Below are 13,275 nucleotides of genomic sequence, written 5' to 3' on the forward strand. Positions count from 1 at the left end.
CCCAACAAATCCCCCTTGAGCAAGCACTTGGTGACAGTGGGGAGGAAAAATGGGGAGGATTAGAGGAAACCTCCGACAGACCCCGGCTCTCGGTGGGCGGTCTTCTCGACCGGTTGGGGTGAATGAATAGAGGAGAGAGAAAAGAAAAGCAATAAGACACAACAACAAACAATCAAACACTGGTCAGGTTGATGTGGCTGGTGACTGCTCATCAGAGACGTAGAGCTCCAGGGCCAGGGCAACCTGCAGAAAGGTACAGGGAGAGAGAGAGGGGACACACTACAGGAGAGAGGAGACACAAAGTTAGTGATGTGTAATGGTGGCATATAGAAGCATAGGGAGAGAGGAGAGGGGAGGAGAAGGTAGAGAGGGTGTCCGCCTCCCGAACTGAGACTGGGAGTTGGTTCCATAGGAGAGGAGTTGGATAGCTAAAGGCTCTGCCTCCCATTCTGCTTCTGTGGACTCTAGGAATCACAGGTAAACCTGCAAATTAGAGAGGCAGATTAGTCATTTGAGAGCAGGAGTTTCTCCCCCTCTTACTTACTTCTTCTACTGTCTGTCGAAGGCCGTCTATAGACTGAAACACCGTTTTGCTTTCTCTGTGGCACAAAGCTACATTTGAGACATCTAGCTATACGGGGCAACCAGCACCCAGGGCCCAGCTCCGGGTCCGAGCTCAGTCATCCTAATATCACAGAATGCTGGAGCTGTGAGGCGACAGTGCAAACCGCTGAGCCACCCTGCTGCACGATTCACTGATACACATCCATAAAGGCATGAGCACATTCATAAATTCAGCCACCCACACATCTATTGTACGTGCACAGCATACTGAGCGTGCCGAGGCTGTCAGAACAAGTCTCAGTGTTCAAATATCAACTGAATGTTAAACAAGGACACACATCCTGGAGCAGCGTGGTCGGGTGGGATCGTTTTCTTCCACATGACATTTCATCAGTAACTGATTTCACATTTTCACTTTCTGTTGTAGTCTGCGTGATATGCAAATGTTATGGCAACTGTTGAATGGCAACAAAATAATTATTGTCTTAGCTAAAATGATGAGGTGCTTGACTTTTACCGTCACTACAGAATTCTAGCCAGGTAGAAATTAATGTAAGAAAACAGGCTGAACAGACCACAGAAAATATGTGTGGTCATCTTTTGATTAGTGGGTACTTTATTTCTGAGTGAGGTGGGCAAATGCATTTCTCTAGTTTTTAGTTGGTAGCTGTCATGACAGTTGTCACAGCTGTAGATAGCACAACATTCACTGGTAGTAAACCTGGTCTCTGCTGACTTTGTATCATTTCCAGCTGACATGTACAAATATGGCTGTATACAGTACATGATATCATGCTAACTCAGTGCCATGTAGTTCCATTAAAAAAAAAAAAGTGAGGCTATAGCCAGACTAATCTGGTATCACCAAGAGGTCAAAATGTACAATTGTCCAACATTTCAAATCAGAACAAGATGCCTCTAGCATCCTCAGCTGCTTCCTGCTGTGGCCCAAAGCCTCAGGGTGAGAGTGAGGGGTGAACCAGAGCAGTAGGTCTGTGGTCTGTTACCAAACAAAGAGCCGCCAATCACTATAAAGCTGTAAGGCCGAGAAGAGCTGCTCTGTAGGTTCATCACTCCCACAGAAGCAGTTTGCATATTGTTGTTTCATATTATAAAAACAAACGAAAGCTGTGCCTGACAGGCTGAGTCCAAGGTGTCAGGTCACCCTCAAAGTTAAAAACAGTATAGTTGTTACAGTCCGGGTTGATGCTACTCATCTTCTACAGTTGTTGGTCAAGTTGCAGTTGTTTCTGAGCACAGAGTCGCGGTGTGGCTCCTGATGTTTGTTGAGAAACATTTACAAAGAATCCAAAGTGGACTCATTCTGGTACATCTGGTCAAATTGAATCTGCAGTTGACATCCAGACAGCACACAGTAAATGCAACACAACAAAAACCATTTGTTCTCTCTCACACACACTTAACTGAACTATTACTTCTAGTTACCAAATATCACTGTGATGTGTGGCTGACATTTAAAAACAGCCAACAGAACAATTACTGTAATTCACGCTGCCAGATGTGTTTTTGTATTTGTGGAGATGAGTGCAGTTTTCTACAGGATGTCTGACATCACTGCCAGGACGACCACCGGGACAACACCGGGGTCACGCCATCATGTCACTTTTCTTTTATCCTACCTTTGTTCTGTCACCGTATCTTTACTTCTTCTTTCCTTTAATGTTCTGCTCTTTTCCATTCTTCTTATTTTAGTGTCTATTTTTATTTTCTGTTCCTTTTGTGCGTTTCTTCTTCTCGTGTCCTTTCTGTCTCTTTGTCTTTGTGCCCTGCTTACCTTTGTTGTCCCTTCTCACTCTCTCCTCTTATATTTCCTGAACAATCCCGTCTACTTCCCATCCTCTTGCTTCCTTCCTCCCTTCAGCCAGCCTCTCTATTTCTTCTTTTCAGAACAGATCTTGATCTCAATGGGAATTCCTGTATCTTGTATATTCTGTATATTCCTGTATAAAGTTTGATTACCTAACTAAATGTGTGTACGTGAACCATGGGGTCTCCCAGCAGCAGCAGCAGCCATCGTGTTATGAGACAATGAGCAGCAGCTACCACGCTCGTATTGTTATATAGAGTGTAAAACTTTGTGCTTATGTCAGGAAATATATCTGTGTATTTAAAATGAAACTGTTACTGACATCAAACACACAAAAGTCAGTATACATCATTTTATTTTCTCATGTCTCCGCTCTGCTCCTTCGCCAGGTGTCCAACCTCTACCTGTACGACAGTGTGCTGATGCTGGCCAACGCCTTCTACAGGAAGTTGGAGGACAGGAAGTGGCACAGTATGGCCAGCCTCAATTGCATCAGGAAGTCCACCAAGCCTTGGAATGGAGGCTGGTCCATGCTGGAGACCATCCAGAAGGTACTGAGGCTCTCTAACACTCCTCACTCTCATGGTGCATTCAGAACAAAACAGACCCAAACATATTGAGCTGCTGCAGAGGTTCTGCAGGCATTCAGTTGGTTTGTTTAGTTATTCACCAGAATACCTGCATCACCTGGATTATTTGATTCATTTCTGGTAACAGAATATGTAGCCTGCATTCAATTTAATATATCTGGCATTACAACCAGAATGAAGCTCATTCAGCTCATCAAAGAATACACCCTTTAGTTCTAACTCATTATGTTGAAGTACTCTAATAATTCCCTTTTCAAGGCTCTTAAACTGATTCACAGCTCAAATATGATTGCCTGTTAGCCTACCCCGTTCTTCTTGATCTCTTCTGTAGTATGTAAACAGAGAAGTACATGAGCCAATTCATCCATCCATCCATCCATTTTCCTCTGCTTATCCGGGACCGGGTCGGGGGGGCAGCAGTCTAAGCAAAGATGCCCAGACTTCCCAATTCAGTACAGCTTTAAGAAAGATTTGATTGAAAGATCCTTTGAAGATTGAGGAGATCATGTGGAGGAGAACATTAAATCGTGATTAGATCCATACTGACCTGCAATAAAAGAATAAACAACCTTTCTGGTAAGAGAAGATAAATCAGACCTGAAACAACAAAGTCGCTCAGGCTACACCCTGGTGTGCATGTAAACTGACTTGTGTAACCTGTAGTCTGAGTCTCTCTGTCTAATTGGTGAGAGATGCGTGTCAGGCATGCAGATGAGTCCTTCTGAGCGTGAGTCGCTCTATTTTATTAAAAAGCATCAGTCTGATTCTTTGGCATTTCTCATAGTAACAGCCACTGACTTCATTAATGAGCTCTCCCCCTGTCTGCTCCTTAATAGTCTCAGAAATGTAGGTGCTGAGGAGAACCTGTCGGCCAGCAGCATCGTTGTGTCGGTGCCTGCTGCAGACACACTGGGACCCTTAACACTGCAGAACCCTGAGTTCTTTAATAATGACATTGACAGAATTACCCAGCATCCCACCTAATAAAATTCACTAATGCATTACATCCCATAAGCGCTTCAGACTGGAGATTATGACTCAAAACATCACTGCCAATTTCTGCTTGTTTTCCCTGTGGTCCTCAAACATGTTGGAAATTAGATACTTGTACGTATTGATGTGGTGACAGGAGGGGCATAAGCTGGTGGAAGGTTGATTGAAATTAGGCAGCGTAAAACAAGTTGTTGGTATTTAAGTGGAAAATGTGTCTCAGACTTTGTCCTAAGAATCGCCCGTGTTTCTGGTGCGGTGTCAATCTCCTGCTACTCGGTGGATTCTCACCAAGACAGACTAAATACACAGAGCAAATTTCCAGCACTGACAGCATAATGCTTAAAATGTAAATGAACCATTTCACCTAATCACTCCCCAGCCAGTGGAGGCATTTAATTTTTAAAGCAGCAATGTTGGTAAATCACTCTGCAGTTATTTATAAAAGAATGAGAAAGTGAAGGCCACAAAACACACTGATAAAACTGGACCCCTTTATTTGAGAAGTGCCATTTCACATGATTGTCCACTGTGTTTATTAAATCACATGCAGATGACACCAGGCTGTTCTAAAGTACCGTCAGGTAACAGCAATACTACGCACATCAGACTGGTCCACTGTGGCTCAGTGTTCTTTTGTTTAAGAGTACAGTGCGTCATTGCCTCCATTGTGCTGCTGTACAGTACTGAGACGCGTCACTGTGATTGGTTCGGCTGTTTCACAGTGATGAGACCATTGATGCAGCTGGTTGAGAGAGAATTTTTTACCATATTCTCTTGTTTAGATTCCCACTCAGCCAGAACTTTTCTGTTTTGTGCTGCTGCATCTACATGAACCAGAATAGCAGGTTGCACTCGAACACGTCCACAGTTTTCCGTTGCTTTCCACGTGTTATTGCACTTGCACAGTGAAATTAGGGACCTCAGTGTTCACTGCTAGCTGTTTTTATTAGGCCTGTGCTCCAGCGACAGCTGTGACCAGGCGTTATGTTTTTGGGTTGCCCATCCCATTTTTGTGAATGCAGTATCTCAAAATGCTCAATCTGGACAGACGTGCATGTTAACTGCAACATGAGTGGTTGGCGGAGGCAAGTTCAGCTTACAGGAATAAGCGGCAGGTCTCACACTGAATTCAGATTAGACAGAGGAGTAAACATAGTGCTGTCCAATCCCAGAATTACGCACGTTTGTATTTTTGTACCTCCCCTGTACGAATACAGTGGCAAGAAAAAGAAGTGCACCCTTTGAAACTGCCTGTATTTATGTATGAATTTGTCTTAAAATATGGTCAGATCTTCATAAAAGATTCAATAATGAACAAGCACCATCTGATTTACATAACAGACAAAACATTGTGTTGTTTCATCCACACCTCATTCAAACATTAACAGTTTAGGCTGGAAAAAGAATGTGATCCAAGGTTTTCCCTTAAAGTACTGACATTTTGCCATTTGTCTTTTTAAAACAACACTGAAAATGTCACCTTTGCATCCATAAAGTTTTCCTGTTGAACTTTGAAAGCTGCTTTTTCATGTGTCAGAAAGTTATTTATACAGTCTGAACCTGCTGCAGGCGGTTTTCCTGTGGTAGGGGCATCAACACATCTCAGACAGGCAGCAGAATTTCCTCTTTTTGTTCTTGAACTTTAACATTTCCATCAGTCACCATGTGTATGACCACTTTATGGATGAGATGGAAAATGAATTTGTGAAAGGACGACAAACTCGGTGAAAGATAGTAGGAGCACTTTGACTTTGTACTGTTTTTGTTCAGCACATCACAGGACTTACATCTCTCCCCTTACAGCTGAGTGTACATAATGAATGTATTTGTGTGTATAGAGCCAGCAGCTTAAATGAAAGTGCCTGAAATACCTTGTTGCATCCAAAGTGCTGTAGCTGCACACTCACAGACCAGCTATCAGTTTAGTACTGGGCTAGTTTGTTTGTAGAAGGTGCAGATATACTCTCCTACTAATTCTAATGGCTCATTAAAGTGGATGGCTGCTGGCCAGCTTAGACAAACTACGCTATTACCTCCACAAACTTGTCTATATACAATAAACAGTCTGACATCACTCGACAGTGACTAGGGTCAGTCAATGCAGCTTAAACCTAACTAAAACACTTTGGTTGAGGTTAGTAATAGTTAGGTTTAGCAGCTAAAACAGTGTGGTTTAGGTGAGCTAACCGCTTAGTTTAGCAGCTAGAGCAGTCCAGACTGATTGTGGGCGTACAATGAACAACAACTCACCAGTAAAGAGGTGGATTGAAGTGAAGGTCAATAGGTCGTCTGTTTGACAGATTAAAAACATGCATTATACATTGTCACTGTCTATACAAGGTTTTCTCTACATGTATATACTGTATGTACGGTTTCAGAAGTCCGATTGGTGCTGCAGTAACATTGTTGTGCAGTAAAGCGCCGCATTGTATTGATCCTTTTCTCGGTGTTGGTTTGGCAGTTTCATTTTTGCTGCCATGTTTGTACCTTTGTCTCAGTGGTACTCAATCTTGTTTCCCTTGCAAACAAGACTTTCCATCAGAATTAGACATACTGACACTGACAGGCCAGCATTCAGGAACCGCTGCTTTGCTGTAGGAGTGGTCAGATAGTGATACAGTCAGTTTCTTTTTGCTGAAAAACAGCTTGAGGGCTGGAAGCTTCACTGGCTTTGTAGCAAGCCGCTCGCAAACCAAAACAAACAATAACAGACATTAACAATAACATTTTTCTCCAGGTGACAATAACTGCGACCTTTGTAGCTGACAGAGAAACATTTAGTTTGTTGGCCTGTGGTAATGGGTGTCTTCGGTCTTGCTTTACATCCAACATGAACTGATGGGAGCCATGCAGCCACATTTCATCCATGGCCTTTCGGCTGAACAGCACGGCATGTTGAACGCAGCTCATTCAGTCAGGCTCTGAAGATGCTTTATGACACTCCATACATCTCTGAGCAGTTTGACCAGCAGGAGGATCAGGCAGCAGAGATCACTGCTCATGAATTAAGACGTTGCTGATGAATTAGGACTGTGTCTATACCAGTTCTTGTTCTGTCTTGGACTGAAGGTTGGCATGGTGATTTTTGTGGGTTCTCTGCACAGATGTATAATACTGTCATAATTAAAGGAAAAAGTCACACTGGACAGTGTTTCCAGTCTGAAGAGAAAACAGATGTGTTGTCCTTTCACTGATTTTTACATTCCCCCTTCTCTTTCCTTCTATGTCTCTCCTACCACTTCCTGCAGGGCAACATAACAGGTCTGACAGGTACGATGGATTTTAAAGACAGCGGCTCCAACTCCCACGTCCAGTTTGAGATCCTGGGCTCCAGCTTCAGCGAGACCTTCGGCAAAGACATCAAGAGGGTGAGTTCGCAGGGTTTTACTTCAGAGGAATAAACTGGAAATAACAGGTGTGGAGGCAACATTACGGAGTCATAAATAGAATAATGGCCAAAGAACCAGGTACAGGCTGCGTAGCGGATAGTTTTATATGAATGCATTCGTTCAGTGGCTGAGTTCAGTCTGATATAAAAGCAGTGATTGTCACTGTGTTTGAGATGTCCTCTGTTTCTGATCGGGGACGTCACCATCTGTAGTCCTGCTGGGAGAAGCCGTTATTAATCACAGGAGGACTCAGGACTTTGTCTTGTTTCAGCTCAGTCTGACACATATCCCGAACTCACACTTCCACACTGCTAGAGACAGACACACTCATTCACACAGCCCCTTTTGCTTTCACACATGAACACGTTATCACACATAGATCTCTGTCAGCGCTACACACTCTGTGCCATACATACACACTCGGTCTCTCACTGTCCTGCACTCTGACACGAGTGAAATTGCATATACACCTTCTCTTTCTAACATAAAAACACCTTAAAATTCGCAAACAAGCATCTCAGTTTTGGAGAGGTTTAGCATTTTGTTTGTTTTTTAGCAGTGTTTAAACTTGTATGTATGGTCTGTGTATTGGTACAGGCCTGTTTAGGGAAACACAGAACACACACAGAGACACAAGGCACGTTTGTTCAGAGCAGGTTTGCCTGACAGCACTGCCTTGTACTGTACAGAGGAGTGCCTCAGGCTGCTGTTGTCGTTCATGCAGCTGAATGTCCTCAGTGATCATGTGGACCATGATGTAGCAGCTCAGACCTGAGGTTAATATTTTTGCGTCCTGACAACGGCCTTTGTTTCTTTTTTTAAAGCTGCTCTGCCTAATGTCCTTTCAGCCTAGCAGGTCTACTGAGGCTCAGAACAAACTAACATCATAAACTAACATCTCTCTTCCCTCCCATCATGTCCTGTTTCATGAAGCTATGACATGAACTACAGATGCCTGTTTGGGACAAACTGTAGCCCCCAGTCTGAAGCTAGCGTTAGCTGGCTAACAGTAACTGTGTCAGTCCAGTAGAACACTCTGGTTACTGCTGATGTAACACAAAGCTCTGACGTTACACAAAGCTCCAGTTACTCCCAAATTAAAATCATATTTATTCAACACAAAGGTAAAATCCTGCCAAGCTAATGCTACCAAAACAGACAGGTTAGCTTTAGATGGTAACATGTCCAGAAGGAAGAATGTCACATCTGAATCCAGTTTGAGTCCTCTGGCTGCTGCTGGTTAAAGTGTGACACATAGTAAAAAGAAAGTTTAAAGGTTGACATGAAAATGTAGTTTAGTTATTGTAAGATATGGCTTGGCATCTGTCAGAGTTTTTCTCGGGAACACAACATCTTTTGTTTTTGTAAATGATAATTATAAATGCATAGCTAAAGGTGTGAGATAAAATAGGATGTGCAAACCCATGTAAGCCTCATCATCATTATCTACAACCTCCACAGCTTATTAAATCCTTTGGCGGTAGCATGTCCTCAGGCCTGTTGTAATTGTTGCTGGTACATGACATTGATTTCAGTGTGTGTGTATATGTGTGTGTGTGTGTGTGTGTGTGTGTGTGTGTGTGTGTGTGTGTACACACTCATCAGCACTGTGTAATGCTGTTTGTTAACATTAGTCTTTGTATCTTCACATGCAGCATCTTTTCAGTTTTCTAACATAAATATGTGTAAAGAAGACTGCATTCAGGCATGTGTCAGTAAAAAAAAGGTCATGAAAAGAAACAGGACATAGATTCATACATCAACAAAGACTCTAAGAGACACTGTAGGTCAGGGATAATTGAATTGGTCATATACATTGTCTTTAATCATTCCCTCTAAAATGAGGAAACCTGATCCTACTGGAAAATAAATTTGTTTAACTGTATGAGAGAGTAGAAACAACAAGACATTCTAAAAAGGATAAAACTCATTTTGTTTAAATACAACAACAACCTGAGCTTTACCATCATTGCCTCATACCGTAGGAGCTGCAGGAGATGTACACGCAGTACTGCATCTTCCCTGGGGAATGAAGACAGTCGTCTATGCAACAGTGAGCTATAACAATTCTCAGTTCATTAACTTTTCGTGCCATTGAAAAACCATTTTACAGTATGTTAACCTTGACTAACGGTGGCTTTGATTAGCACTCCTACTGTGCCATTAAACCAATCAATAATGGATAACAGGATGAATAAGGTGTTAAGTGACAAAAGAAGAGATTTAAGTTGTCATCCTGTAAATGTATGTAGGCACCATCTCAAAGTATGAATCAATACAGAACTTTAATTAAACAAAATGCACTTCACCTTGATATGCTGCAGGTGTTTGAAGTAGCGTAGGCCACCCCCACATGCACAGCTAGCTGCTTGGTGCCCGTTTTCACAGATTTTCTGTAATGTGCCATATTCCACATCATTACATGGTGTGAATAATAATGTTTAGTGTAACCTAGGACTCACTACTGCACAGTTAGATGGGGCTCAGAGAGGCTGTAGATCAGAAATGGGGCCAGTTTAAACAAAAATACGAGTTCAGTGTCAAAAGTTTTATGTGTCCGTATTCTCTGAAGTGTGATATATCCTCCGAATCTTGGCACCAAAGTTTTACTGTAACTGAAATCTGTAAAGAGCTGAGGGAGGGAGGGAGGGAGGAGAGGAAGGACGAGGAATTAAGGCACAAAGAGGCAATAAAGGTAAAGGAAAGGTAAGGAAAGAAAAGACAACGTGACAAAAGCTGCAGAAGGTGAGGAAGGAAGGATTATTGGCAACAGAAAAATGCAAGTTTTGAAAATTAACCTGTCACTTAGAGAGAAGTAAGTGAAAAAGCAGGACTAAAGTAGGAATAGTAACAAAAGGAAGGACCAGACTGAGGAGAAAAAGCCAAGAAGGGAGAAGAATGAGATGAGAGGTTGAAACCAGAGGTGGATGCAGACTCGGGGACACATAAGGAGATTAGGAAAGTGAGGGATTAGGGGGAAAACTACAGTGATTAAACTGATCAAACATTCTCAAGCATACAATGAAAGACAAATCAGGCTTTTCTGAAAATAAGAAACGAGTTTGCAGATGGAGGGAGGTGATTTTAAATGAAAGCCCTGAATCGAGCGGCTGATTGCTCCTCTCAAGTGAGTCTCGGTTAAAATCTGTTTTTTCAATTTGTGGCAAAAACAGGCACCGCGTCATATCCCCATGCCTTAGCACAACTTAAAGTATTAGGACAAAATACAAGATGCAATTACATGGTTAGAAGGCTTTTTTTGTGTGTGTGCTTAGGTGCAACATTTGCGCTCATGTTTTACTTTTATTATATTCATTTATAATACATCACAGTTTAGGTGATTTAACACCTTGCAGGTATGTGTGAGTCAGTGTACAATAATAAGGTAACACACACACACGCACAGCCATTGCTGCAGATTTAATCACCTGACTTCTCACTTTGAGTTATGAGCCCCCTGTGTTACATAACAGCCATTAGGAGCACACGGCCCATAGCTGCCTTTCACACACAGACACATCCATATCACTCCAACATGTTATACAAGTGTCTCTCCAGTATAAACGCTCACACACATGATGATGTGATGTTAGCTTATTCACCTACATACATATGAGACATATCATTAACATTCAGTGCATGTGGGACCTCGTCTATACTGTGCAGTGTCTCACTTACACCCAGCATCCGTCAACACATGTCTGAATGTGGCTCTGATGCACGTGAGTGTGCTCACAGTCATACGCAGAAGATGCAGCAAGGACCTGTGACCTGCAGCATTGTTCTAGGCACAGGCCACTTAAAACGTTGCCATTACAGTGGAACCTTGGATTGTGAGTAACCCAGTCTGTGAGTGTTTTGCAAGACAAGCAAAAATTTTTTATTCGATATACGAGCGAGGTCTCGCAATACGAGTAGTACGTACGCTTTGTCTGCAGAGCTTACATCACAACTGAGCCGATAGTTCTCGCACTTCACTCGTATAGTCAGTATCTGTGCTGCAACAATGGCCCCTCACGCCAGCCACGATTCTTTTCAAAGGTAAAGTGCAGGCTAATTTGTTTTATTTTTACCTTATACTGTATTTTGTATCACTGTAATCATTTTTATATGGATAAGTGGGTGTGGAACGAATCATCTGAGTTTCCATTATTTCTTATGGGGAAATTCACTTTGATATACGAGTGCTTTGGATTACGAGCACGTTGCCGGAACAAATTATACTCGCAATCCAAGGTTCCACTGTATTTCTTAAGCACAGTCCAAACCAAGATGACACTCATAGCTGGGCCACTGTTCATGTGCATGCGTGAAGCTGGTCAGGCGTCGGTGGCTGATGTTGCTCCTGGTTGGCGTTAGATTGAAATGACACAGACGTGCTTTGAAAACAAAATTAATAACCTGAAGAAATGAGACCATCTGTGGTGAAAGTCCGTTCTGAGTTCAGTCACTCTGCTTCACCTGTTTGTCTGATCTCAGCGCGACTGTCCGGTTCTGGAGGATTTACTGAGGGGGAAACTTAAACAGCGAGCTTCCAGTTTATCTGACACAGATTTCTTTAGGCAGTCTGAATCTGTTTTGTGGAGGGAAAGATGAGGTTGCTGTGAGCTGCTTGTACACAGGGAAGTTTTATAGAGTTTCAGACGTGCAGGTAGATGTTGTTTGCCCGGTGGCGAGATTTCAGCTCCTCGCGCTCATCACACACACACACGATTCATTTCCCCCTACAGTGTTCATGTTATCCAAATCTCCATCTCCATCTTTCTGTGCTGTCGACGCCGTTCCTCCATCCGCCCAGGGCCATTTCTCAAAGCAAATTTCCCCCACAGATGAAACATCACTCCCCTCGCACCTCCAGATCAGACCTGATGGAGATTGAAAAGTTATTTCCCTCTTTCCCCAGAAATGCTCTGGTCCTTCAGACCTCCCCCGTGTTTTTTCTCATATATCCGTCCTCACTTTTCTCATCTCATTGACTTTAGATGCGTCTTCCCAGCAATTTGTTTTTGGGGAAATCGCCCTCCCACGAAAACTAGAAAAAACCCTTTATTTTTCCCATCCTCTTCAACTGGTGGCAGGAGCTGAATGTGTGTCAGAAGTCATTATGCTCTCGCCCACAGTCCTCAGAGGGAGTGTCGGCTGTTTTTAATCAGACGGAGGATGGCCACTGGGAGGACTAGAGCAGACACACAACCTCTCCAGCTTGTAATAGGGCCCCGATTTAGCTCCAGCAGTTAGGGTCTGGCAGGGAGTCCTTAACAGGCCACCCAGAAAATGGGAAAAGTTAAGAACGATTTAATTAGAATTAAAACCAAATGAAACCATTAATGATTAGCTCCACTTCTCACCAGTGTTGTGTGTTGTTGGTGCCGATGCTATCAAGAATTTTTAAACCCGCAATAAGCTCAGCAGTTGACAGAAGACTGTCAGCTGCCCAGTGGGGCTGGTCAGTACTTCCTGGTATCTGCTTACATCACACAAACATCTTTGTTTGGATCTGGATTCTACCAGAACTGAGGGTGGCTCATGCTGGAAAATCTGCTTCTTCTGCATGAAATTGTTTTCTACTTCCATTTTTACTCCTTGTGTATATATACACAAGGCAGGAAGGCACCAGGCCCAGACGGTGTGACCCCCCTCCTACCTGAAAGCCTGTGCTGTCCCCCCTGGATGGCGCTACAGGTCACTGTGCACCAAGACAACCAGGCACAAGGACAGTTTCTTCCCCTGGGCTGTTGCTCTGATTAACACTTAACCCACCACTGTATAACAAAACAACAACCCCCAGTGCAGCACCTGTAAATATACTTTTGTATATAGTGGGTACAGAAAGTATTCAGACCCCGTTAAATGTTTCACTCTTTGTTATATTGCAGCCATATGCTAAAATCATTTAAGTTCATTTTTTTTC

General features: G+C 42.9%; 1 protein-coding gene across 1 annotated transcript in view; it reads left to right on the plus strand.

Annotated features, from left to right (window-relative positions):
* The window catches only part of grid1b (glutamate receptor, ionotropic, delta 1b), a 437,638-nt gene that overhangs the window by 377,690 nt on the left and 46,673 nt on the right, over positions 1 to 13,275 (plus strand). The window contains 2 exon segments of the mRNA XM_020604601.1: positions 2,782 to 2,943; positions 7,224 to 7,343. Of these exon segments, the coding sequence (XP_020460257.1) occupies positions 2,782 to 2,943; positions 7,224 to 7,343 (282 nt within the window).

The sequence above is a fragment of the Monopterus albus genome, unplaced genomic scaffold (genome assembly GCF_001952655.1).
Source record: "Monopterus albus unplaced genomic scaffold, M_albus_1.0 scaffold67.1, whole genome shotgun sequence".
Classification (NCBI taxonomy): Eukaryota; Metazoa; Chordata; class Actinopteri; order Synbranchiformes; family Synbranchidae; genus Monopterus; species Monopterus albus.